Source organism: Mycteria americana, chromosome 5 (genome assembly GCF_035582795.1).
Source record: "Mycteria americana isolate JAX WOST 10 ecotype Jacksonville Zoo and Gardens chromosome 5, USCA_MyAme_1.0, whole genome shotgun sequence".
Lineage (NCBI taxonomy): Eukaryota > Metazoa > Chordata > Aves > Ciconiiformes > Ciconiidae > Mycteria > Mycteria americana.
This window is the reverse complement of record NC_134369.1, coordinates 12,798,588-12,826,245: the sequence shown is the minus strand read 5'-3', so window position 1 is coordinate 12,826,245 and position 27,658 is coordinate 12,798,588. Positions and strand designations below refer to the sequence as shown.

Below are 27,658 nucleotides of genomic sequence, written 5' to 3'. Positions count from 1 at the left end.
CTACGTAAAGTAGAGTATTGAAAATGTCATGGTTTGTCCATCAAAGGTTCAAAAAGCCATTCCTTTGATGACAAAGGATGCTCAGATATTCATCATCTGTCTGCAGAGCAGCACCCAGCAATGTTCTCTTGCATTCCACTCCACAAAGCTAAACTTCTGAAAGAGTCTGTTACCCCATGGTTACTGCTAAAAACATTCATCATTAGCCAGTGATTAATACAAATAGAATGGAGATGATGTAGTTTTCCCTTCACTCTCAGAAAGAAAAGTAACATTTCTAAGTTTGTGCTACTGGTCAGCAAATTTCAGCCTTTTAAAAAATGTGTAGAGAACAGATAGAACTGTGTCTTTAACAAAAGGAGTTAAAACCATACTCAACCAGCTCTTCCTCATTCCAGGTAAAGGAAGGTTACTTACCTGTAACTGGAGGTTCCTTGAGATATATTGCCCACTTACTGAAAGTATACATGTATCAAAAGACACCAGTGTTCATGCACTCTTCTGCATTTAGACATCAATGGACACAATCTACATGTCCTTCAGGTATCCTACCCCCAGAATCTGACCTTTTTAATGGAATGAAGAAGAGAGGAAAGAGGATGGAGAGTGCAAGCACACCTGGATAACACATGTCAAGGGATCACCACTTATGAAAAGTAATGTTCCTGTTCCCTAGTGACAGTCCACCTGCTCCTTCACCAGTAGGTAACTTCAGGAAGTGTCTTTCTACATGCTTAGGTAACTTGCAGGAGGGGGGGCTGCACTGTTGTGAGAACCACAATTCCTTCTCTGAAAATCTCTGAATAATCCTTTACGTGCATGTAGTCTCAGATGACTACTCTACAGATCTCAGAAACAGAATAATTTTCCAATTGTTACTGGTGTTGCTTAAGTTGCTGGAGACATGGAGAAGGACCATTTCAGAGAGAGAGAAGCGGCTGCAAAGGACTGGATGAAAGCAAAGCCAGAGAGGAAACAGACACAATTTAAAAACAGAGGGCGGAGGAAAAAAAGGCAAGATGAGAAGGTATGATGCTCTGAGAACGTACTGAAGTTAAACAGTCAGTCCACTCAAGACAATTTTAAGACTTAAATTAAGAAACCAATAACAAAACACAGAATCAAGGGAAAAAACCCCAAAATAAGAAAAAAACCCCCAAATCTTAACCAGAAAAACTTCACCCATTTGTGTCCAGGTGCAAGGACTTAAAGGAAAGGAAGCAGATGAAGGTCAGGTCCTGGGCCATACTATAACAACAACAAAGTTTCCAGTCTTAGTAAGTCAGATTTTTTTCAAATGCCAAACAAAATTTTTTGAATTCTAGTTTATTGCAGCCACCTCTGGACTGCAATAAATAAATAAATAGGACAAAAATGGACAATAGGACAATAAATAGGACAATAAATAAATAGGACAAAAATGTCATAGCTGCTTAAAGCAGGATTTGGTATCTTGACCACAAGAGCCAAGATTTGGAATAAGAGATAAAGAGAAAGAGTCAAAGAATTTGATTGAGCACATTTTGACAAATCACAATGGTAATTTACAAATAGTTTTCTCCAGTGATGGTCCAATCAGATTCTATGCTGGAGACTAATAGTAACTTAATTAGGTGGAGGTGGCAAAAGAAATTTCAAGATAGCCCTGTTAAAATTAGTATCTAAATAGCCCTGTTAAAATTAGTGTCTGAATTGGGCAGATATCTGAATTAAAGATTCAGGGCAATAATGTCCTTGTGAAAGATTATAGATGGAAAATTTGCCCTTCATCCTTATCACCAATCATCCTTTCACACAGTGCTAAACAGCAGTATAAAGGGATGAAAGAATACTGTTGACTCAAAGCACGAACCCCTTACCTGCACAGGTGAACAGGGCTTCCTATAAAATGATGGATATTTTAAGTGCTGTGTCAGACATGAAGGCCATCACAACAGCATAGATTTAAACAAAAGATGGGGATGGAGATCTCGGTAGCAATTTTATAAATCCCAGGAAAGAATGCATTGCTTAGTAATGCAATCAGATTGCCTCAGCTGCTAATATGTGCTCTATATGCCTGGCTGCAGGTTGCTCCATCTTTATCTTACAACAGGTCCTAATATAGTCAATAATCCAGCCTATATCAAGATAACTGCCCTCTTGGATAGTGTTACTATATACAAGAAACATAAATGGTCTTCCTACATGGCAGTTGACCAATACTTGGTAATTCAGGTGTAGAATGTCATATTTAGAACTACAATGCTCTGCAAAAAAATTCCCAGAAAGGCTGAAGTGAAATGCAAAAACAAACTTTCATGTTTCAAAGGAACTTTTGAAAAGACCGGTATACTCTCCATCTCATATTCAAACATCTGTTCACAATCCTTTGTGGACAGACATTAGAAAAATAGAATTCTGTTGCACATGTAGTTTGGTTCCATACAGCAATTTAGTACTGTGCATAATTCCTATTAAAAATATGTTCTGTGAATCTTATATCACATATTGATCTCAACTATGCTTTGAAAACTTGCTTAATACACAATGTGACAGGAAATCACAAAAATGTTCGTTAAGTTCCAGCAGGTCCTCTTGGTTTCTGTGTATCAATCCAGAACCGCCTAATAAAAATCTACTCCTATGAAATCTCTGCTTAGGAAGGTATGCATCTGTCAACTTGAGTTTAACTCAAGATTATCTTTGTCCTCTTAGTTTGCATCACAATGCATTTTTCAATACAGACTTTCCTTCATTGTACACAACTCCTACTGAGGCAAATACATGCACCTGTGTATAACTATCTTCATTGATCAGTTTCTTCAAAAGGTTTGTTTCACCAAGCTTCATTATGAATAAAATAAATATCCTATAAATATTTTCCATTTTCCTTGCAGTACCTTCCTGAGGAGAATCTCCATTTTCTTCACATTTTAAAAGAAAGAGTAACTCCAGAAGCTAATGTCTGACAGATACAGTTATTGTCAACCAGATTATCTATTGCCTAATATACTGCTGGAAGTATGACAATGGCAATATAAAAGACTTTTTTTTAAAAAATAAAATTAAAAAAAGAAAACACCTACAAAAAACAATGAGATTACACACAGGAAACATGCTTTAATGGGTCAGGCTTTGAACATCTTGCTTCGGAAGGCGCTCATACTCCCATGCACATCGAAATTATAGCTAGTACAGAAAATAAAAAAGTGTTTGTCTCTATAATTTGCAGCCTATACCTGCAGAATTTTTGCAATTTATTTTACTTATACCATGTTAAAGATACCTGGCCAGTATTTCAGCTAAGACAATCAGTATTAAATCAGTTTATAAAACTAACATTTGAATTACCATGCTTAGGATTCACGCCATGAACCTGTGGAACAACTGGTGTAGCTCACAGCTTTGGCAGCTGCTATGTTAACTAGTACTATCACTACTTCACTGATTCATTTTATGAATCTTTTAAAAAAAAAAAAATGCATTATATAAAACTCAATTCACTACTTTGCTCCTCACTCCAACTAAAAAATGCCACTGCAAAACACTGAAGACACACTGAATCAATGCTATAGCAGTGAATATTCAGCAGATAATTAGTGATTCACAAATCAGTGTTAATAGCCAGTCCAGACACTGTCTGATGTAAAAAATGTTTTTCTAATAAGATATCTGAAATTTTGAGATTTTAAAGGTGAATTTGATATACACAAAACTTCATATAGCTAGAAATTATGTCTGATATAAACTGTTCTTTTCAAGTAATAAAATTGTGGTTTTCATAAAGATACTCTGAAGGAACAATTCAGGAGGACTATGCAGAAAATATTTAAATCATGTAATCTTCAAACTACTTCTATGCGACTTGCACATATTCGTACAGTATGCTTGTTACAGGTTTTGAAAAATTCTATAGAACAAACTATTTAGTAGAGTCAAACCCTTTAATTGCATTTTAGTCATTATCGGGGTGAAACGCAAACATAAACAGGACTGAGGAATTTCTTTGCTACCTTAACGAGTTCCTGGTATTCCAATTGTACCTGTTATTTTCTTTTTTGAGAAAAAGAAAAATTATGGCCTAATTCTAGAATAATTTCTAAACAACTATCAGTTTGATTAAAGAGAATAATGACTTTTTCTTCAGCAGTATACCAAATTCACTCTTGGCATGAAATTAACTCTGAAGAAACTATCAGCATAAGAGATGGAAATCCAGGCAGCCATAATAAGTATCCTAAACACTGCGTGTGAATGATGAAAGTCAACTAATGTTCTTTCCAAAATTAATGTTGCCCTAATATGTTATATACTTCTAAAAAATTAACTATTCTGACAAGTCTTGTGCTGGTCCAGTCTTGATCACACAAAGGAAGATATTTACTTAATGCAAAGACTCCAACTAGAATCTTTCAGGTCTATGCTTTATAAAAGAAAGATAAAAGTTAAAACTACTATGACAATGAAAAACATGAGAAAATCCAATGGATAATGAGCTCCCTAATATTTTATATAATCCTCTATTAAAAGGGACAACATACACTCATTATATAAACCAGTGCAAAGGCAGAAGATAATTTAAGGGAAACAGGGGAAGTTTGCATTGCATTTGGCAGATTGCCAGCTTTTACTGAAGACTTTTGGTACACATATAATCTTCCAAATTATTCATCGACATTTTTTGAACCACTTTCATACCATTCAGGATCCGCTTCTTGACATACAGTAATTAAACTGAACTAATATAATATCAGATAACCATTCATCTCCTGAGACTTTTGATTCAATCATATCACTGATTTCCTCTAGAAAAATAAGTATTTCTATATAAAATTACTTATACAGAAAGCCTAGCTGCATCAACTCACCTGTAGTATGTGTGTTTTGGGATTTGAAGAGGCCAACAACACCTTTTCCATGAAAGCCCCCAGATCTAAGCAGAAGAGTACTGTTTTTAGTGTTCTTCCAACAGACAACTGGTAGGCGATTGTGACGGTAACAGCGAGCAACTCTCTGCAGACTGCTGTCTTGAACAGACTGAGGTACTACCAGAAGCCCAGGATAACTGTATTGACAAAAAGGTGAAAAAAATTGAACAGCAATTAAAATTGCTTTCAAAATTTTAAACAATGAAAAAAAATTCCTAAAATTACAGGCTGAACATACATCTTAATGAAAATACACCTCAGCTGTTAGAAGTATTTTTAATTTAGTAACTCTCATTTGTAGTCCAATCCTAGCAAATGCATTAATTTGTAAAGAAAACTACATTTCAAAAACAACTACAATTACAAAAAAATTTGTAAGACTGTCACTACTAGTCTCTTTCCATTTAAGGTTATATTTTATTTGGTAATATTTTTCTTAGTATATCTCTTATCTGTCACTATAATGAAGCCATATTTTGAGCATGACAGAAAAGAGAATTCTGAGGCATGCAAATGATGCAGTAGTTTTGTTTTGACACTTGGATATGAAATATGAGAACTGAAAGGAAAGAATGTTAGATTGCCTAAAGTATCACAACTAAAACAATAGTTTTTGGTTTATGTCAAAATACATTTAAATTTTACAGTCAGATTCCTTGGAACAGTGTATTTGAAACTGCATTTTTGTATACTATTTAAAACACTACAATACATTGAGAGATTAGGAAATTCACTGATACAATAACTTTAAAAATGGAAAACCCAGGAAGATGGTAGTTGTGTTCATGTTAGTGAAAGAAGGATTCAAGCAGTATGAAAGATTATTTTCTATCTCCTCCAAAAAATATTCGATTTAAGTGCCAATTTCATATGTTAAGAAGAAACTAAGATGAGGAGCAGGGAAAAGTTAGTGCTTACTAAACAACTTTGTTCCTCTACAATATACACTGTTCCTGTAAGTTCAGTTCTTTGACATTTATTGACCTGCCCTCATACAAAATCAGCGTACATAATATTTAAGGTCTGCTTCTTAAAACAGAGTAACCAAACTAATAAGGCACTAGATAAGTATTTATATCCTGAGATTCGTAATTTGCTCAGATACTAAAAGAGGAAAGAGTTGTCTGCATAATGTTCAAAGCATAACAAAAATGTACAGATTTACTGCCTTCATTTGCATTGCACTTAATGGTGATTGAACAAAACCAGTTATTAGTCTGTTACTCTAAATAAGTCAGAAAACAACAAGAAAGGATCTAATATTTTCTTGTGTGCCCTTCTTCCATGAAGAACTGGTGATTTCATTATCCATAATGAAAGCAATGACTAGCCAAAACTGGCTGTAGAGAATGCAAATGCTCTTCTGATATGACTCATGCAGATACGCTTTTGTATTAAAAAGAATTTTTGTGGGTGGTGGTAGTAAACTACATCAGCTTTCACAACAAAAAAGGAGTTAGTAACATTCATGTGTTAAAACACAGCATGTGACTTTCAGCACATGACAAACTTTTGAAGTAGTGTAGATACCTTCATGAATTAAATTTTAAAACATATTTTTTATTTGAAGAAAACAGTTATGTATAATTGTTGCTGAGGCTTGCTTTTTTATTTAGGAACAGAATAGATTTTATATGCAAATATATTACATAAATAATTGCCAGTAGCTACACAGCAAGTTACAGAAACTATACCGAGAGAGTGAGTTATCTATACCAGATAACTCCATTGGCCAAGTCAGAAAGCTGAAAAATAGCCTAATGATTTAGACATCAGTGTAGAAAGCCAAGAGAGAGAAACTCCTTCAAAAAGGCAATTCAGAGTAGGTTAGTTTCCTCCAAAAGCCCCAAGGGCACTCTCTTTCCATGGGCTACAGAAAGAACCTAGGAAGGAAGACTTGTATTGTCTGACAGAGCTTCTAGGGCAGTTCTGAAAGCTCACTGCTGGCTACCATTGCTGGCACTCTTTCCAAATCTGATGAATACACATGCAGCCACCAGAAGATGAATCTCTGAGTGGAATACAAATAGCTTCAAGGTCACTGGTTGAACACTCCTACTGTAGACAAAAATTTTCTCAGAATAAGTTGCTTAAATGGATATATCATGTGGTATGTGTGTAATGTCATCTTTATTTTCAACTACTTGACTGAATTGGTAAACTCACCTCCTGCAAAGTGAATACATCCTGTTCATTGCAGTTATTCTTAAGTATTCTGTTTTTGAGCGAGAAGAGTTACTACTGATGGTCCCTAATCCCAAACGTTGATAGTCTCTGAAACAGGCTCTTTCTACCAATTGCTCCATTGTTGATTTTTCTGATGCTTTTAGGGTACCACTCGTGTGCAGCTCGCTGTCATCTGAAACTAAAGTTAAAAATCGTTAAGAGTTTGCTATTGGGGAGGCCAGCAGTTACACAGAAAATGATGTTATTTTCTTCTGAACAAAATATTAGTTTGTCTTACTGTCAGTGACGAATGACAAGAATACATACAAACCACAATTTATAGAAATTATACACAATAAAATAATATTTTAGTCAGGAAACCTGAACATATTGCACAGTTACCTACTGCACTTGTGACTGGCATGGCTGACAACTCTCTCACTAAAATCCTGGAAAAAGTTCTCTCATATATTCATTTGAACTCAAGGCAGATAATCTTTCTTTCAACAATTTATGAAAACCTGTTAAACTCACAGCTGCTACACAAAGATGTACACAAGACAGAATAATGAGAAATGTACACATAAATTCATTAAACATCCAAGATAAAATGGACTTTGCAATTCTTTTAAACTATCTTCAAAAGATGTAACAATCTTTTTAAGGCTTGGTTCAAATAAAAAAATGTTTCTGTGACATAATTTCACAATAGATGACTGCTGGTTTCTTAATGCCTCAGTTTCAATGTCAAGCAGCAGCCTTCTCCAGCCGTGCACATCAGCTGCACTTTCCAAAGCAGAAAAACCTTTAACCATGAGAGATAAAAACCATGTCACAAGTTCAAACTACACTGAAATTCAAGTCAGGCAAGGTCTTTGTACAAAACCTGCCACCTGCCTGTTACTGACACTTCCAACTACTTCCAAATACTTCTGAAAGCAGATTTACTGTTCACAGCATGTATCAGTTACTTGCTACCACCTCAAGCATTGAAATATGTGTGTATGAGGGCAAGTATTTCTTTATGAATGAGGCACTGAAAAGTATATAAAGATTTAAATTTAAAACAGAACTTTATAAAACTGGAAATTAAATTTTTTTAAAAAATAAAAACTATGATACAATTAAAATTAGTGGCAGTAGACAACATTCAGAATTTACAGGAGTAGAACCCATATACTTTTTTTTTTTGTGCATCTTAGCATAAAAGCTAAATGAATAATTTTATTGCCCCTGCAGCTCATCAGACAAACCCAACAATTCTCTATTTGACCTAAATAATAAAGAGTTTAACGCTGTGGATATCTCCTCTTTTTTCTGTGTTTCCATATTTGTCAAAACATTTACAAGTATAAAGTGCACTAATGAGAAACAAATTACATGAGTTTTAGAAATAATTTTATTTTGGGGCATACAGAAACTTGGTATTTAACAGTTTTGAATGGAAAGCTATAACCGACTCAGATAAAACAAGGGTGCATTTTTTGAAAATTTTTTTTTCTAAATGCTTTTTTCTCTCATGAAAGCAGGTATATTGGTGATCAGAATTTGCAAAACATTTTCCTGTGCAAAAAAAGCTAGGGATTATAAGAGCTCCTATCGGTGTCCTTAACCTGAAGAGGGAGATGAAGATATTTTGCTGTCTCAAGTTCAAAATGGATTGTTTTTTAATTTGCTTTTGAAAAGAAGAGGAATAATCCCTCTATTTTACTGTTCCTGAGATATGACTGTTTGTAAAAGTGGGTTTTACAGTCTCCTATTTTATGGAACACACCAGTATGATCACCTATAGAAAACAGAATTTAGTAGTGATGTGATTCTAAACTCTAAAAATAAAAAGATGGGGAGGAATTGGAGGGAAATTAGGTGTTCATTAACAACAACTAATAACTAGAGTACTGTGCCCAGTTTTGGAAATCACATTGCAAGTTATATGTGGACCAGCTAAAGAGGACTGAGAAAAGAGAAATTAAGATGATCAGAAATCTATCAAGACTAATAAAGAAAGAACTGAAAGAACTGCAGATATTTAATATCCAGAAGAGAACAGAGAAGAGAAATGTTACAATAGCCCACAAATACATTAAGCACTGCAATCAAAATGAAGGAAATCATCTCTTCTATATGTATACAGTGGCAGAATAAGAAGTGAAGGCTTTAAATTGTGCCAAGGAAATGTTTAGGCCTAAGTATTAGAAAGTTGCTTGTTTTTCTCCAGCATTAAAGGATGGTTAAAGCATTAGTACAAATTGCCTGGAGTTGTGGAACCTTCATCTTTGAAAGCTTCTAAGAAAAAGTTAGGTAAACATCTATGAGGAACAGGTTAAGTATGCTGATCTTGCTTTGGGGCAAAGAGATGGAGCAGATGATCTCCTGAAGTTCCTTCCAACCCTACCTTTAACATTCCTTTTTTAAGACAATGCATCACCTGCTACAGATAGTTCCTGTTTGCTTCATTGTTGGTATAGCTGCATAGTTTCCTGTACTTCACCTTTTGAGATTTGCGAACAAAAAGTCATTCATAGCAGTCAATATAAAAGAAATTGCAGTGATTAAATAGCAAATTTCCTATGGCTATTTGTACTCTGTCTGAAGCAAAGAGTTACTGCTGTTGTCAGCTGACTATACCTGAGGTGTCAGTACAGCGTGGAGAGAAAAGCAAACTGTCAGACTTTGATCACCTTACACATTCCCGGTCACAACATCCGGAAAGCAGCAGGAAGAAAGCCTCACAATTTATATTTTTATATTTTTTGTTAGGGGAAGAAAAAAGTGACTATCACTAAAGTTTATATAACACCTGTCTTCATGGAAGAATGTAGTTATTTGTTATAGAAGAATGTAGTTTTATGTCAGCAATGCAAAAACTCTTAAAACTTCTTCATCATCAAGAGAAGTATGAATACACAGGTATGATTGTGCTTGGTGTCTGTGGGTGAAGGACACAAAATCACTCAAAAGTCACACAGGTACAGCCTGCAGAATTGCTTCTGACCCAAAGAATCTGCATCAGAATGCATACTAACTCAGCACTTAAGGAAGATGCTGGAAATTCAATTAAGAACATAATTTTTCAGCACTGTAAAGAAATTCTGTATTTTGTAATCCTTTCTTTTTGCCTTTTTCCCACCACTTTTATCTGGAATGAAAGAAGAGAATCAGTATTTTTTAGCTTTCCTGGAATGGCTTTCTTCCCTTTCGGAGGGAACAGAGAGTGCAGTAACACAGTCCTGCTTCAGACAACTTTTATATGTCTGCTCATAAGTCACATAAGTTGCCTTGCTCACTGACCAAATATTCAAAAGGAAAATTTGGCTCGTTTGATGGTTTGAAGAAATTATTAGTGTTTGATAAACACTTCGTTATCTGAAATGCCTTTTTTTTTTTTTTTTTTTAAAAAAAGAAAGAATGGTATGACAAAACAATACCTGTTTATGTACAGGAGAATCTGGTTCCCTCTAGTGGTTTATTATAAATTAGCACTGGTCCAGATAAGGATATACTGACAGCAGCACATGGTAGGAAAAGAAGTATTTGGAAGAAAGTCAAACTCCACACCATCACAGGAACTATACAAAGTGTCCAAATCACTTTCTACCTTCTGTCCCCAAATCTTTTCAACCAAAATTTGGAAAAATGGTATTTTCAGTAGAAATGACTTCTGCTGCTTTCAGAAATCATTTGTCACTTCCACATCTGCAAAAGTTTCCCATAGTATTTGCTCTTTCTTGACTCTCATCAATTACTGCTTTCTCATCATAGACTAACTGCAGATGTCATGATGTCTAAAGATAAATGGAAGCTACAGCATGCTTCTGTGCTGTTCCATCTACACTATTATGATGTAAAATACGATAAAAAAGATACTATATGAAAATAGTTTGATAATTAAAAAATAATAATCTAGTATTTTGCTTTACCACTGAATGAAGTCAACTTCCTCTTTTGCCTCATCATCACAAAAGAAAACACTTACTAAATGTACATATTTGAAACCTTTCTCTTTCCTGTCTAGGAAGACTCTGCAATTTCTTCTTGAAGATACTACTTACACAATATATTGGAATGGAAGCATAATGGGATAGACTTATCAACCAACATGGAAAAAACCGTTTTACTATTACCAGAGATATCATCATCTTCATTCCAGCCTGGGCGATTCCCTCTTTCTTCCACTATTGTGCCTGTCTTCTTCTTTAATAAATATTGGCGTCCAATTGTCATCTTCCCAGCACGTTTTGCTCCTTTCACAATGCTTTTTGAGAAGGTACTATAAATTCACAGCAACAAAAATGTTTAGAAAGATGCATATGATTCGCCCTGATAGCACGTACAGATTTTTATGAAGAACCCACTTATCCAAATAAAATGTATTTCATAATTTTTCATTTAATATAATGACAAAAATTATATCCTTCAGAAAAATGACTTCTTATATTAATTTTTAAACACCAATTTTATTATTTTGAGATAAATTTGTGTCTGTTATGTCTAATGATAATGAATAAGCAGCCATCATCTTTCTTTAGGTATTTGTCTTGTTAGCCATGTGATAAATCTACAAAGTTGACAAAGTAAAGGCAGGAAAGATAGAAATTACCTTAAAGTTTTAGGATTCCATGACTAGCTTGGGATTCTACTTTCCTGTGTCAACAATGCAATAGTCAACAGAGAATCACAGGAACTATCACTCTGGAACAGACTAATTATCCATCTAGTCTAGTAATTAACGTATAACATAAACTTCAAAAGAGGACCCAAAGCTCAAACTCTAGATTAAAAAACACTAGGACAACTGTACAGACTGTACTAAGGGTAAAATTAATTCTAACCCACATTAGGTTATTAACCTATAAAGTAATAAACAAGACATCTGGTTTTTATGTTGGCATAGTTTGCATAGCTGAAGATGCTACTTACATTGCGTGTTTCAAAATGTAATGAGATGCTTGTTCAAATTTACTGCAGCTAGAAATTTGGATAAATAATATATTCCTATGCCAAACTGACACGTATATCACACTAATCTACCTTTTATTCAGTAAATATAAAAAGATGCAGAATAGCAATCAGTTATTTTGACTTTCCTGAAAACGGCTTGAATGATCTGCATTTCTGCAAAGCTGTCAGATCGTTCAATGTATTTGACTAATACTAAACAAGAACATCAGTAATAAAAGAAGAATGACTATACCGGAATGAAGTGTTCTTTTCTTTTTGTTTTGGTAAAATTATCTGTGGTGCTGTTTGCCCAGCTGCAAACGCAAAAGTGCTGAAGATAGATTGAGGATAACGGAACTTCATTAACTGTTTCTTAAATATTTCCACCACTTCAGGACTCACTTCTTCATCAAATGCTACTTTAATTAACTGCGTATTAAAGACATGACATGTTAGAAACTGAAAAAAAAAATTACAGAATTAAAGAAATTTAAAAATCCTAAAATATATTAGCAAAATTCCCATACTTATGCAGTACTATGCCCATCAGATGTATTTGTACATATATCTGTATGCCATACAAATACATGTACATATATCTTACTGATTTTGAGGGATATTACACAGCTTATTAATTTTTTATTTAATTTTTACATTTCTGTCCTAATACTAAGGTATTTTCACTAAGAAGCATCTGGAATTCTCATAATATCAAACACAAAATATTTTGGTAAATCCAAGTAGTAGTACTGGCACTAAGATGTCTACAACAGTTCCAATACTAGTCACATGGGAAAGCTTAGCTTGGAAATATTCTGCCAGCTCTGCCCATATACTGGGAACTAACGTTGGTAATGCACTTCAAAGACTCTCATCAAACCAACAATTTCAGCATTTATATGTCACCACCATTTTACTTCCATTACTTAGTCATTCCAATTTTTGCCTCACCTTGCACAGTATAGAAAACTGCTAATAATAAAAATGTAATAGTGAAATTTGATCCTTAAAAAAGGAACTAACCTTGTGTTATTCAACACTGATCCATCCACCCGACTAAAAATGTTTTTTGAAAGGTTTTTTGGGGAAAAAAAAAAAATAGATCCCATCCCATCATCCTCAGCCAAAAGGATGACAGGATGACAAGTCAGCAATTCAAGGAGGGGGAAAAAAAAAAAAAAAAGGGAAAAAAAAAAAAAGAGAGAGAAAATAGGGAATCCGTAAGAGGGCCCAAAAGAACTTTAGGAATGTGCAAAAAGCAAACAAAGAAATATCCTAGAGCTTTATTTCTGAGTGCATACCTACACACCTTTTGAATGTCTATTGTTTGCCATCTAGAAGGTGGATTTCATAATTACATTTTAATTTCACTTGTTCTGTAAATACTTTCCAAATGACAAATAATTCTGTTGTTCTAGGACATCCTTGAAAGGAGCTCTTGAATCTTTAGGGGCTACACTGATTTGAAGTTTTAAAGACATTAAATAGCATAGCTGCAGCCAAAATCTTCTGAAAGTCATAATTAGTAAACAAAGAGGAGGGGGCTATTTCATCCTGTATTGAACTCTAGCTGTTACAAAGGGAACAGAAAGTAAACTGTTTGCTGATTGTTTTTGTTCTCATAAACTAATACAAAACTATGCTAAACAAAAGCAAAGATGATGTTTGACCAGAATCCAGCACTAAAAACACTGAGCTGTGTCTGTATTTAGCACATCGTTGAAGCATGCTAACTATTCTGGTAAAAAGATTTCTGGAAAATAAAAGTCCTCATGAAGTCCTGTCAAAAGTCCACAAGGGTAACTTTTTTTTCGGTTGTTTTACTCACTTGTATTCCTAATTTTATGCTTTTGAATAGGATATTGAAGGATGATTAGCTAAATAATGTCCATTATTGTAAGGAACTAGTAGAATGCTGATGATCTATTTTAGTACGTTTTCAAATGTTTGAGTTATTGTTGAAAATATACTTCTGCAGTCAGCCAACCCAACAAAATATTTCATATTGTAAGTACTGCAGTCTACTTTCAGTCCATGATATAAAATTCTTTTGCCTTCAACTTTCCATCTCTTAGGGTTTGACCACAGTTAAGGTAACCACCAAGAAGAAACACTTAGGGAAGACTTCAGGGACTTGATGATTCCTAATTCTTAGAAGTCCATCTCTGTCAATCACCCTGCAGTACATGCTTCTGCTGAACACACTGAGGGGGATCCTACAGACAGGAAACCACCAGGATCTGTGCAGAAGTCAGGAAACTACCAGGATCTGTGCAAGTCATACAGACACTCATTGGTCCCGGCCAGTGGTGGCTACCCTAAAGATTCTTGGAAGTGCAGCTTCCATGTGAGATGTACCATGACTTTCTGCCATGGATTTTTACAGTAAGCTGCTACAGTGACAAGTCTTGAGAAGAAAGCAATATTTACAGCTTTTCCATATTCATTCCATGTAGCCGGAGGAGAGAGAAAGCTTGTTTCCACTGGCCTGCCTAGGCCTCTACTTACTCATATTGAGAGATTTTGGACCCAAAATAGCCCTTTACTGGATCCAAAATAGAAAAGTGAGGAAAGGAGTGAAAGCGAACATGAAAATGGTAACGCTCCGTAAATATCAACTGGGCCAAGAAACGCCAGGGTTTCATAAGAAGACTGCATTCTCTATTGACTTTACAGGGCAGAAAACTGAACTCTTCACAAATATTAGGACAGAGTGCTGCTCATAAGTATTTTGAGCTGACTGTGTTGTCACATAAATTTTTACAAAGCTTCCTTTTACCTGAAAGGTAGCTGAAGTGATCTGCAGTCCTTCCTGCATACTCTGCTGCAGCTGGTTCTGTATAGTGATCTTCTTCTCCTTTGTAACAGATGCAATAGGAAAGCTCCGGATCACTGTCTGCTCTCCAACTGAGGACCATAAAATTGTATTTACAGATACTTGTTAGATCACAGAATCAGATCTGGTCTAGTCACACTGTACTTTGAATAGATAGGAATGAGTAAGCACAAAGCAACATGAAAATAACGGTACCGAATTAATTTCAGGCAAAATACCTGAGAAGTTGGTAAATTCCTAACATACTATTTGTAATCTGAATTTCTGCTTAATTGCAGCTGGGATGATTAGAAAAATATTCTCTTTCCTTTGGGGTCTTTCTACATGATGGAAATGCACCCCCGAAGTCTAGGTTGGTAGGGGGTGAAGAAACAGTTTCAAGCTTATTCAAATTTCATATTGCTTTATACAACTTATAAACAATGAACGATATACACTGATATCTTTACATATGACCATGAACTTTCCACAATAAATTTATACTTCTGAATGACAATCTGCTTAGAAATGGCAGTTGTCAAAATATGAAAATTTATCATTCAGAAAAGCTATTTCCATTACATATGAAAAAGAATACTGAATTTATTAATAATCATTTTAGGGAGAATACCAACTCATGAATATTTTTCATTTAACACACTTCCAATGACTGAAAAAACCTGTTTAATGAAAAGCTAGGGGTAGTGAAAGCTGCAGATCTCACACAGTACGTATGTTCTCTCTTAGCGGTGAAGAAACTTACAAACGTTGCTCTGTAAAGCAGCGTTATTAGACCAACTTTACAGATGGAACTGAGATATAAAGATACTAAGCATTTCGTCCATTCAAAACAAAAAGTCTATGGAAATTACTGAAGTATAGTCAGGAACGTCCTTATTTTCTGTCTCCAACTTTAGGTAGTCTGTAAAAGCCCATAATACTATGTGACAGTCTACTGAAGTTTCCTCTAAGACAAGTACATATTATGATTCTATATTACATAAATTACTGAAGACAGTACTCTAAATATCTACCAATATGCAGGAATTAACAAACATTTGGCACCTAATGCCTCATCTGAAGAAATAAGTTCTAGTTCAGTTAAATGCCAAATCAAAATCAATCACTGTCATATCTAGTGATAAAAACCTATATTAAGAGATTATTCTTATCTGATCAACATGAAAAATTATACTGTGAGGTATATACATTTTGATGTTGATGTTTGAATAGGTGGATAGGCCAGCTCAAAGTCCTGCCTATCTGAAGGACCACAGTTACCACTGTTTAATTTTTCTTACCCAGTTGATCATGAGGAGTGCCTTTAAATATAATTCTGTAAGTGGTAAGGAACAAAGCTCCTTCAGCAGGGAGGATGTGAGGACCTCCAAGCAGTCCTCCTGTAGCTTCTTCTCTGCCATCAGGGTCCAGTAGCACACGGAGACCTTCACAAACGAATTCTTCTCCTGGCAGTAAAGTCGGTCGTAGAATTTTGGGCTGATGCAAATAAATGAAAGTGTAAGTGTAACGGCAATATCAGTGTAATACCTCAGTCTAGTTATAATATTTGGCTTAACAAGCTTCAAAACAAATTGTTACGAGACTGAGTCCAAAGAAGGGAGACAGAGTTTGGATTCAACTAAAAGAAATGGGTCTCAAAAACAGTGGGCATGCAACAGCTTGTTTATGGTCAGAAGTTTGGCTCTACTAGTTTCATAAGTTCATATTTCATGAGACCAAAGCCAAGCACTTTATTTATCACTGGTGGAAATTTTCTTTCAATGTTTTGATGTTTCCTCCTAACGTTATGAAGGGGAAAAAAAGATGACTAAATTGCATGATTCTAATACTTGTAAAGAATACAAATATGTTTCATAATACTTGCCTTCTGTATTGGTGGAAGCCGCCTACTCTCACGATGGACAGCCTCCAGCGTCTCTATGTGCATTGCTACAATGCCTGGAAGGCAGTAATACCATAAATGTTGTCTCACATAATATGAAAGAGAAAGCTGCAATCTAATTAAAACTGTGATATTCTGAAATTCTCAAATTTAAACATCAAGGGAATAATTATTTGAAATGCAACAGCAATTATAGGCTAGAAAAGAAATCTAACCTTCTAACTTCACTGAAAGTAACTTAAACTAAAAAGTGCATTTCTCTCACTAGAAAAAAAAAGAAAAAAGAAAGACTACAAACCACTTCTTTATCACAATTCTTACCTGGTATCATGCAATGAAGACCCTTGATGTGATCCTGTGTAACTCCGCTCTCTGTGCAAACCTTGTCAATAAATCTGGTGATGAAGCGTACAACGGCATTTGCAACATCATTGTTCTCAGAGTCCTCAAACCCACTTTCAGTGTCATAACTCTCTGCAACACTGCCTGCAATACTATGGACATAAATAAAATAAATTTCAAGTGTGAAAAATTCAGCTGGTGATGCACATATGATACCTGGCTAGAGACAGACAAGCTGTGGGGTTTTTTTCTAGTTACAATACACAAACCTTGCTAAAAGCATATGCTGGTACCACAATTACACCGTATTTTCACTGTCATTAACACGTCAGAACTGCATGGAGAACTTTCTCTCCATGATTCCAGCGCAGACAGGCCCACGAGACAAAAAAAGCTGCTTGGAAGTGAGCTCTACGTCTTCTCTTCATAGAGTCAAGTATATTATTTGCAACTCATGGCAAAAAAATATCCAGTTACATACAGAAAGGTAGATTAAATGAATATTTTGGTTGCAGAGCAAAGCATTCAAAAGCTAAAAAGACGATAAGAAAAGCTTTTTGTGCACCAGGTAGAAAATACAAGTCAGTGCGATATGTACTTTTAACGTCTAAAAATGCCTCCCATAATAATATTAAGGGCCATTGCAACCTATACTGCAACCTGGCTACTGAGCACGTCCTAATGCCTGAGTTTAGTGGTGTTTAGGCAGCAGAAATGAGTAGCCATAGGGAGTTTGATACTGATAGCTTGCCTATCTTTTACTTGATGTCAGTGTTCTCATGTAGTGTTCTACAATTTTATCAGGTGGGAATTCTGACAGATCATACATGATAATGAAGACAATAAATAGAGAGGGAGGAAGGCTTGTTATGAAATGCCCTGGATTTGCATGCTAGGGAATGTAAGTGGCGTTATACTCCTCCTGCCTCCTTAGTAATTTAACCTTTGCCACAGTCGTTGAGCCCTCTTGCTTTTTATGACCTCAGTACCTTTCTTCCTTGCAGCTACTGCACAGAAATTGTGATTTTTATGGATGCTATGCAAATGTTTTCTTGATTTTAGGTTCATACTATTTTTTTCAAATTATATAAAAACTAACAAGAGTAGTTTTTGGGCTGCTGTTTTCTTTCTCATCATACCCTATGCTTGTCTTCAACATTTGCATTACTGGATTAAAAATTCTTACTGTGACAACAAAATTTTTATGTTCCTTTAAATGGTGGTAAATTACTCCAGATTAAGTTCTGTTATTTAAGAGGAGTCACGTTAGACTTCTGCTCTCCTTAATTAATGAACTTGAAAAGAAGATACTGAAATAATCTGGCAGAATAAGTCCTGAAAACTAAGAAGCTTTTGAAAACGGTGGCCCATCCTGACTGATTACCACTGAACTTGTGTACCCACCTGTTTGTGACAATACTGTTACTTCCACTCTCCCAGTCACCAGTAGCCGATGTTCTCAATAACTTGTTCTTACTTGTATCCAGTGGTACTAGCAGGTAGACCATGAGGTTAGCAAAATGAATTGCCTGACTGAAAACTGTACTTTCCTCATTCTGGACTAGCTCCTGCTGCATTTGTTTATTAAGAGTTGGCCATAATCGCAACTGCTCAGCAGCCAGGTCCATTGCTGTCTTATCCTGGTCTGGACTTACAGAATTTTTCTCCTAGAAGACATATAGAAAGAAATATAAAGACACAGAAGAAATAATAAAGCTATAACTTAAAAAACAATGTCTAAACAAAACTTTATTAAATTGTTTATTAAACTTCTTCAGTTATTTAAATTATATATTAATTTTAAAAGAAAAAGGAAATAACTACACTCAGTAGGGTTTAAGGAGAGTTATGATTACAGTAACTGAGCTTTGAAGACAGTTCCCTGAAATATGCAAGTAGCACAATATAGCCAGATCTAAATAACATCATTTCTTTCTAGACCTTTTTTTTTATGCTATATGATCTTCCATGTTTCTTTAGAGTGGTTTACTGATTTTAATACAGCTGCTCTCCTTAGCTTATCCACTTAGCTTACATAAGAACAAGCATAAATCAGATTGAGAAATAACATGCAGCTCATCGCTTGATGCAGGTGATATTCTCCAAATTCCTAGGATGTTCAGGTGAGGCAAGCTTTTATATAAATAGTTTCCAGACCAGCTGAAACATTCATGTTTTTACATGTTGGAGTCCAATTCTAGCATTTGCTTGAAACAAACTAGGTAGATGGCACATAGTCAAATTATATTATACCCTGAGGAAATCAGAATAAAGGAATCTGGCAGCCGATATTAGTGACCTAATGCCTGATGTTAAATTATTAAAGGACTAGATATCTTGTAAATGTTTTTTCCATACCAAGTTAAAGTCGAGCTAATTTTCCATATAAACACATGTGAGAGTTAAAGTAGATGCTTCCTTGTAAGTTCTACTATTCTTCACATTTTTCTTTACATAGCGTCAGACTGGAAGGGGCTCCCCGTACACAGTCCCACAGTCCTTTTCTCTGTATCCTTGATATCTCTGACATGCCTTTTCAGTTCTTCATTCTGACTACATTCCTGGGAGTATCTCTGTGCATTTTACTTCCTCTCTTTACAATGCTGTATGACTTTGGGTAGCATACACTTTTCAGTGACATAGTTGATAATGATATTTTCACATAAGAGAGATTACAAATGGCTCTTTACTATGTGTATGTGCTCCTTCTTAAAAAGAAAATTTAAAAAATCTTATTTTAGCATGCTGCAAGGCTTCCCATTATACTTTCATTTTTACATTAGAGACGTACTTTCCTCTTACTGACACAGACAATTTGTGTTCTGGAAGATCTGCCCAATTTTAATAAAGCAGACTGAGTGCCATTCAACAGAAACCACCCTACGGTTTCATAATAGTCTAACACTGGACACTAGAACTGCTGCTAGCTTAGGCTGTTCATATAATAGAACTGTCACTAGTTTATAACATTGCTATACGATAAGTTACTATTCTCAGGAAAAACATATACCTTAGTGTGGAAAACTATACAAAAAGTGGTTGTTTGAAAAATCACAAGAGCAACATCAAGTTATAATGCTTTGCAGAGAAATGTAAATTTTTGTTATTTTTCATGTTATTGTATGCTAATATGGGAAAAATGAAAGAAAAATATGTAAAATTGGAGAAACCATAACTTAGCTCTCTATAACTTAGGAGACAATTAAAATGTGAATAAAAATACTACCTTGATATTTACTTTAATACATTCTCCTACCTTTTGTCTCAACTGTACTGCATGGTTGTCGTCTTTGGCTGTAAGGTAGAGGGAGCGAACTTGATTTTGCACGTTGCTATAAAAGGTTGTTTCCCAAAACTGTTGGTTAGTCCAGATAGGATGGTCTTGTACACAGGTGTAAGCAAACTGACTAACTCCAGGTGCTAATTTCTGAAAGCAAAAAAACGTGCAAAACTGACAAATTAGTCCTTTTATTTAATTTCCTTTAAAGGCTATGGGTTGAGTATTGAAATGTATATATGTAAAATCAGTTGTACAGACTGAAATATGCAATAAATACCATCTTTTGTACTGCAATATAGGAAAGAGAAATTATCTTCAGTTTTGTGCCATTAAAGAAATTAACATACAAGAAGCTTGTATACAAGTCTAATGCCAGTGCAAGGCATGGCTTTCTTGAGTCACAGTAGAAAAATGAGACTCAAGAGGAACAATTCTGGGATGATAGTACTGAACACATTTCTAATAGAAAACATTTTTGTTGCCAACAAAATATAGTATTTTTAACAACCTAGTCCTACAACATAGAAATCAGGATTCAAACAGATGAAAATTATTTCTCATCTTACTTAAAAGTCAGAACTACAGTAATGAAATTTAAAATGATTGTAAATGGCAACTGAGTCCTTCCAATACGCTGCATTTGTTGCGACTGAAGATTAGATAAATTGTTCTCTTCATTGTTATCTATTGTGCTGTATGACCCAAATCTAGCTCTTGAAAGATCATTAAATGGGGTATGTTCTTTGAAGTTACAAGGATCTGGATCCCTGTAAGGTCTCAAACAAAACCAGAATTGTTACAGCATTACTCATTATGAATGCACAATTTTTTTCAAGTAGGTATATTTATTTAGGTGGCACTAGTCTCCCAGTGAGTTGTTTAATATTCTTGATAACCACACACAATGAAAGGACATTTATTTCAATGACCCAAATCATGAAGAATGAAATCTTGTATCATACTTCCTTACTTTTTGAAAAATAGGCCACAGAAAAATCTGTTGTATACTGCATATAGCAAAGAAGCAGGTAATCTAAATACCTGCTTATGATTATTTCTACAGTAGAAGTGAAGAATAAAAGTACATTACTGGGTGCCTCATTTAATGACTTTCACTCAGAATACTACCCATACCTGAAATATACACTACATATAGAAGTTAAATTTTACTTTAATGATTATGTTGTAAACCACTGTCCTGTAGAGTACAAATGCTACTTGATTTAATATTTATAATTGTACAATTGTACACAACAGCCAGTACATATAATACTTCCTTAGTAGGCACCCAGGCATTCAAGTGGAATGCTAGAAAATTACAACTGAAAATTTTAAAGTCTGGTTTACAGATTTCTGATTTTGCAATTCTTTGAACTGTGTTTTCCACACTGTGCTCTTCCAAGTACATCATGAACTAAAAGTTCTGATCATGTGCCATGTATTCATTCCCTATCAAAGACAAGGTCCTTTGACATGGTATGTTTGAGGAAATGATATGTGACATGCTACTGAAATTTACCTTCTTGCGATTAACCATCAAAAAGTGAGAAATGTAATTTTCATTTAATCATGCAGAATTTCATCAAAATTTCTTGGTAACCTGTTAAGAAATCTAAACATGTGGAAGATTCAAATTACATTAAATGGGACTTTGTTTATTCAATACAGATTGAAACAGAAGACAGCCGGTTTAACAGATTCCCAAGTTTCAGCTGTGATGCAGTTTATGGTAGCTCACAGGAAATGATAACTGATCGCACAGTAATGGCTCCCGTGCTTGATCTAGCTGTTAAATCACAGAACAGGACAGCTCAAATAGTCTCCTACTGATCTTTGTATTGACTGCTGGGCATCCCTTGAAAAAATCTCAGGCATACAAAATATACACTAACTTATGAAGATGTCAAGCCTATTAATTAGCAGGACAACTAACTGTACATGAAATTGAGCCTTTGAATTGCAAAAAATAAGAAAATGTTAAAACAAAACATATACAGGAGGACTACCTCTATCCTCCTGTAAAGCTACCTCCTTTACAGTAATCTTTATTCTTTAAGATCTGTAAACATTTCATATCTTTCACCATTGGCAGACGTGTATACAGCTAGCTTACAATGGCTTAATTTGTTCAGCTGTGGTAATTAACACAGCGCCCACAGAATGGATCTGGCCCCATTATTCACCTAACTCAAAATCCAGATGCACAAAACTTGTATTACAGAGGAATGGGGATGACAGGTAAATCATGGAATATAAATATGGACAACACATCTTGAAAGCTACAGTTACTGCTAAAGCCATATCATGACTTTTACTTTGATTTATTCTTTATTTTTTTCACTGGCAGTAATTCCCAGTCACGATACAGATGCAAAAAGGGAGTATGATGTAGAGAAGAGAGAGGAGAGCGAGAGAGGAGAGACAGAGGAGAGAGAAAAAGGTAAATGTCTGTTCAAGCCTAGCTAGTTGGTATAGTTAACCCATGCCAATTTGTGTAGTGAATGCCACACAAAGGAGTGATTTGACTATCAACCCGTCCAGCTGCCTTTGATGCCTCAGCCCAAATCAGGTAATTGTGTAAACTAGGTAAAGAGAGAGTGATCTTTAGCACAAACCCAAAAGAAAGTTTAAACTCATAACCCTGGGTCCACAGTAATAGTGTTACAGAAATAAAAATGAAACAAATTATTTTCACATGGGGACAAACATGACAGAAAAACTGAGGGGCTTTTAGACACTCTTCCTGGGCTCATAATTTAAAACCATTAACAGTCATGTACAAAGCACAATTTTTAAACAATGGAGATTAATGTTCAAATATGACGACATAAGTCAACACTGACAGTAACTCCTAGGCAAAATAAAAATAGTTTGTTTACAAAAGGATGAAAGAAAATCCATCAAAAAGCTAAGTGATCGTAAACATTACCCTTCTCATCACCTGCATGTGTTGAAACAAATGGCAAAACCTGGTAGTGGCCAGAGCACAGAATCAAAGTCAGGACTTGTAGTTCCAGGCTCAGCTCTGCCAGTTATTTTGGGCAAAATCACTTTGGATTCTCAGCTTGTTTTGGTTAGTTTGTCTGTAAAAAAGCAATATGAATACCAACCTTAAGAAACACACTGCTGCTCCCATGCAGTCAAAAATCCATGGATTAAAAATACCCTTGGTACAAATATAAGCATTCCATGAAGCTTGCAGTGTCTATATTCTCTACCCTGGGAGTGCTTAGTCAGTCCATTTGACTAGAATGGAAACTAAGCTAATACATCAAAAGGGCCCCCATGTTTACTGTTGTATGCAAAGGAATTTGCTCAGGATTTCTCCAATTTAAGTAAAACAGTAGTTCAATGTTTTTCATCAAGCAAAACTACATATATAAAACAAATCTTCACCTATCTTTCCACAGGACAGCTAAACTATACTGATATTTATGCTCTTTCTCCCTGTCCCGATAATTCACTTCTGCCAGACAGAATGAACGTAGGAGGCAGCAAAAGAATTTCCTACTTGTAAGGGAGGATTTAAGGGCTGTCAGCTTAAAAAAGACCCCAGAAGAAAATAATAAAAATAGTTCTGAACTGATAAAGTCCTTATTCTAAAGCTGTCTGTTTGATAGCTTAAATGAGCATTGAGGTGTAAATTGTAATAACCAACAGAAAATGAGTTAACTTCTGCAAAGGACACTGAGTTCTTTCAACAGACTAATGGCACTTAAAAAACCCCAAACACTCCCCTCTCAAATTAAGTATGAAACAGACATTACCCATATCAAAATAATGAATTACATTCTACATTTTGGGAAAACACAAGGTAGATTTGGGACTTGATATGTGTGACTATATGCAACTTCCTGAACTCAGGAATTATCTTTCCATTATTTCCACCTTACTGAGTGGCACTGGGTAATACCCGCCTAGAATTTTTTCTCTGTTTCCTGACACTGGATACTTCTGATTCTGAAAATTATACTTGTGGCTCAGTAAAAAACGTGCACCAACTCAATACTCCCAAACTTACTGTGAAGTGCTAGTCCCCAAAGAGCTTCTCTATGACATTATATTATTTATACTGCTTGTTTCTGGAAAAGAAAAGCATGCTTTGTGCTGATCACTCATCAGTCCTTTACACCACAAAAGCTTAAAGAAAGCAAGTTTATTCCAGCAAAGCAAAGGATCCAGTTATTGATTGTGAAGTTGGAAAAAGAGTTACAAAACAAAAAGAGTGAAAAACAGAATATAAATATACCTGAGACTGCTCTTTTCTCACAGCATTTTGCTGCATGTCTCTTGCCTATGGAAATGAAGGGGCAAACTCAACAGTACTCTATTTTTTATCTGTCTCCAACTTATATCCTGGTTATTGGTTTGGGTATTTTTTGTGAGAAGAGGAAGGAAAAGAGGTGAGAAGGAGGTTGCTGCTGAACACAAAGAACAGCTTCCTCCTCAGCTCCTTGAGGAATCACTGTGCTATGGGTTATCTGCTTGACCTCTGTGAGAAAACCATTGCAACACCTGTGAAATTACCCACCCATCTTCTTTGCATACCAAAGGAGATCACAGCGCTTCCTCTCCTGTAGTGGTTGAGGTTCTCCCTGGTAGTCTGCAAGTGTAAGCTTATAGATCATCCAGGATATAGTGACACTGCTACTTTAAAGGGTTACTCCCCATCTAGGAGCTGTTTATATAGACATTCACACAATTACCACCTATTGCATATCATGAATAGGTACCACTTACTGTAGGCAACACGCTGCCCCTCCCCAAGGCGATGTAAACCAAGTTCTGCACATGAACATATTCTGTGAGCCAGTCCTGCATTCATACCTATGTTGTGCCCACACAGGTATCTGGTAAGTTCAAAAAGACTTCAAAGAAGTCCCACAGGATCAACCTACATAAATTGACCTGCAGGAGTGAGGCTTATCTATATATTATTTGCAGACAACACTTCATCACACCATGCATATCTACCAGTATTTATCACAGCATGCACATACTCAAACAAGTGTAAGTGTACACAAATATGTTTTCAAGTCTGACTGAGTGCTGCATGGATAACATCAGTCAAAAAATTCAATTCAAGAAATGGTTTTCCCATTTGGTCTAAAATACCAAATTATACCTCCATGTATTGTACACACAAATGTGGGGAAAGGTCATAAAAGCATAAAGTAAGAACTGTGAAGCTTCTGTTATTTTTTTTTTTTTAGTTTTGATTTTTATTGCCTTAAAAAAGACAAAATACTAAATCAAGCTCCTTCTCCAACCTGAAAACCTCAGCAACAAAAAAGAAAACAATTTGCCACCTCTCCTACCTTCAGAAAGCCACCAAACAAGACTGAACTCAAGATTGATTTATATTTTAAAATACTTTAAAGTGTGAGTAGCAAAGTGGTTCATTACAGTGTTTACTATTATTTCACCATGAAAAAGAAAAGAAAGGCCAATTCACTTATAATTCAGCGCTACTAAATCACAGATAGGTACACTAAACCAGCAGAGGGCAATAGAATTCTAGAATTTTGCAAAACTGGGATGTAATTCTGGATGGAGCTTTATTTATTGTATACATTTTCTGGCAAAAGTGACTTAAACATCTAACTACTCATGGTCTCTAATCCCAGATTCCTGAAGATCATGTATAATTTACTATACATTACTTAAAGCCATACAGAATATCTCAGATTTCTATATAGATGTATCAAGACAGACAGATATTTGCTAACACACAGTTACACGTCACATTAAATAATGCACAATAACATACTTCTCCTTTCTCCAAAGAGACAATAAAAAGATTTTACAAAGTTCTGTTATACATGGAACATGCTAATGAAATGAAAATCATCTAGAATGAAGGATGTTCAGAACCCACAAAAAAGAAAGAGAGAAGACATTTTCATACCAGAACTTCACAGTTCTAAATAAGATTAAGTTCCAAGAAGTGGATAAGAAATATGCTGATTATTTTTCTCCTGTCTACAGTACATTAAAGTACTCTTTTTTTTTTTAAATCTAATTTCATTATAGAGATTACTATGACTCTATTCACCAAGGTTTAAATCCATTAGTTAAGCTACAGATTTCACAAATTCTCAGTTGCAGTGTTGAATCCATCTGAAGAGTTTCTGAAATTGTGACACAGCTATTTTGAAAATCTTCTAAAATGTCACCGTATTCTTCGGCATTAGGTGGCTCAGCAGTGAGCATGCACCTGTGTGACTGCATTGGAATGGTGGTATTGGCTCTACCCGCAAAAATAACCCCCCCAGCAACAAAGTTGTTATCCAGGTCTACGCTCAGAAGCAAATAAACCCTGTAAATCTCACAAATGTTTATGTTTTTATTTATATTCAGATAGTGTTTCTTAGAATTATTGATGACCTGATATGAAACTTAAAGCCCAGTTAATAGAGCATCTAAGTAATTCCAAAAAGGGTAATAAAGTAATTCTTTTTAAGTTCTTCTGTCACTTCATTCTAGTATTTCTTTAATTACTATTTTCCTTCTCCTATGGCAGGTTTCTCTGTCTTCAGTGGTAGAATTCTCTCTGAAGTTCTCTTGATACACAGCATTCCCTTATCTGAAGAAACTATTAAAACAATAGTCCTCAAGTAGTCCTCAAGAACAGGATGAGCAAAATAGTCACAAACATGTAAGGGTACAATACAGAATATAAATTGCAAATTAATTAAAAAAATTATAACAGTAGTAGATCTCATCTTGGCAATACAAATTATATATACTACGTGGTTCAGAAGGTGAAAGAGAGAGGGTGGGCAAAAACGGGAAGAGCAATGTCATGAAGAATTCTGAAAGTAAGGACAAGAAACCTGAACTTACTGTTCTCTGAGATAAGTCTTTTCAGAGATTAAACAAAGATCCACTCTGACCAACAGGCAAAGAAAATGATTGTGGAGGTGCTGGGTGCAAGTGCATTACAGAGCAGGATATTGTAAGGAACTGTTCTGCCAAATTATAAGATCCAGATACGGCATGAGCAGTGCATGAGGAAGAGGAGAGCTACAACATCTGCCTAGTAAATTCTTATTGGCAGGAGTGTTTTAAACTAACAACAAAGAGCTGATGTGGTATGCACAAGTTCAGAAAGCCAGTGATGAATCAGAGGAAGCAAAGAAGAGGATCCTAACAAGAACTTCAACTGTAGGAACTATTATGAAGGATAAAGAAGCAGCAAGTGGGTAAAATGCAGGGATGTGGATCAAAACAAGAGTAGCAGATGCTACTTCAATTATGGGCTTGAATCACTGGGAGAATAATAATAATGTGTATGAGTG

At 35.3% G+C, this 27,658-nt stretch overlaps 1 protein-coding gene across 7 annotated transcripts in view; it reads right to left on the bottom strand.

Moving 5' to 3' along the window:
* SBF2 (SET binding factor 2) overlaps positions 1-27,658 on the bottom strand; it is a 282,365-nt gene that overhangs the window by 41,491 nt on the left and 213,216 nt on the right. For all 7 annotated transcript variants that reach the window (XM_075502155.1, XM_075502153.1, XM_075502157.1 and 4 more), the window contains 10 exons: positions 20,334-20,504; positions 18,482-18,744; positions 17,057-17,229; positions 16,718-16,791; positions 16,134-16,329; positions 14,797-14,924; positions 12,271-12,446; positions 11,201-11,346; positions 7,077-7,275; positions 4,851-5,047 (listed from right to left, as the gene is read on the bottom strand). In XM_075502155.1, the coding sequence (XP_075358270.1) occupies positions 4,851-5,047; positions 7,077-7,275; positions 11,201-11,346; positions 12,271-12,446; positions 14,797-14,924; positions 16,134-16,329; positions 16,718-16,791; positions 17,057-17,229; positions 18,482-18,744; positions 20,334-20,504 (1,723 nt within the window). The remainder of the gene's footprint in view (positions 1-4,850; positions 5,048-7,076; positions 7,276-11,200; positions 11,347-12,270; positions 12,447-14,796; positions 14,925-16,133; positions 16,330-16,717; positions 16,792-17,056; positions 17,230-18,481; positions 18,745-20,333; positions 20,505-27,658) is intronic.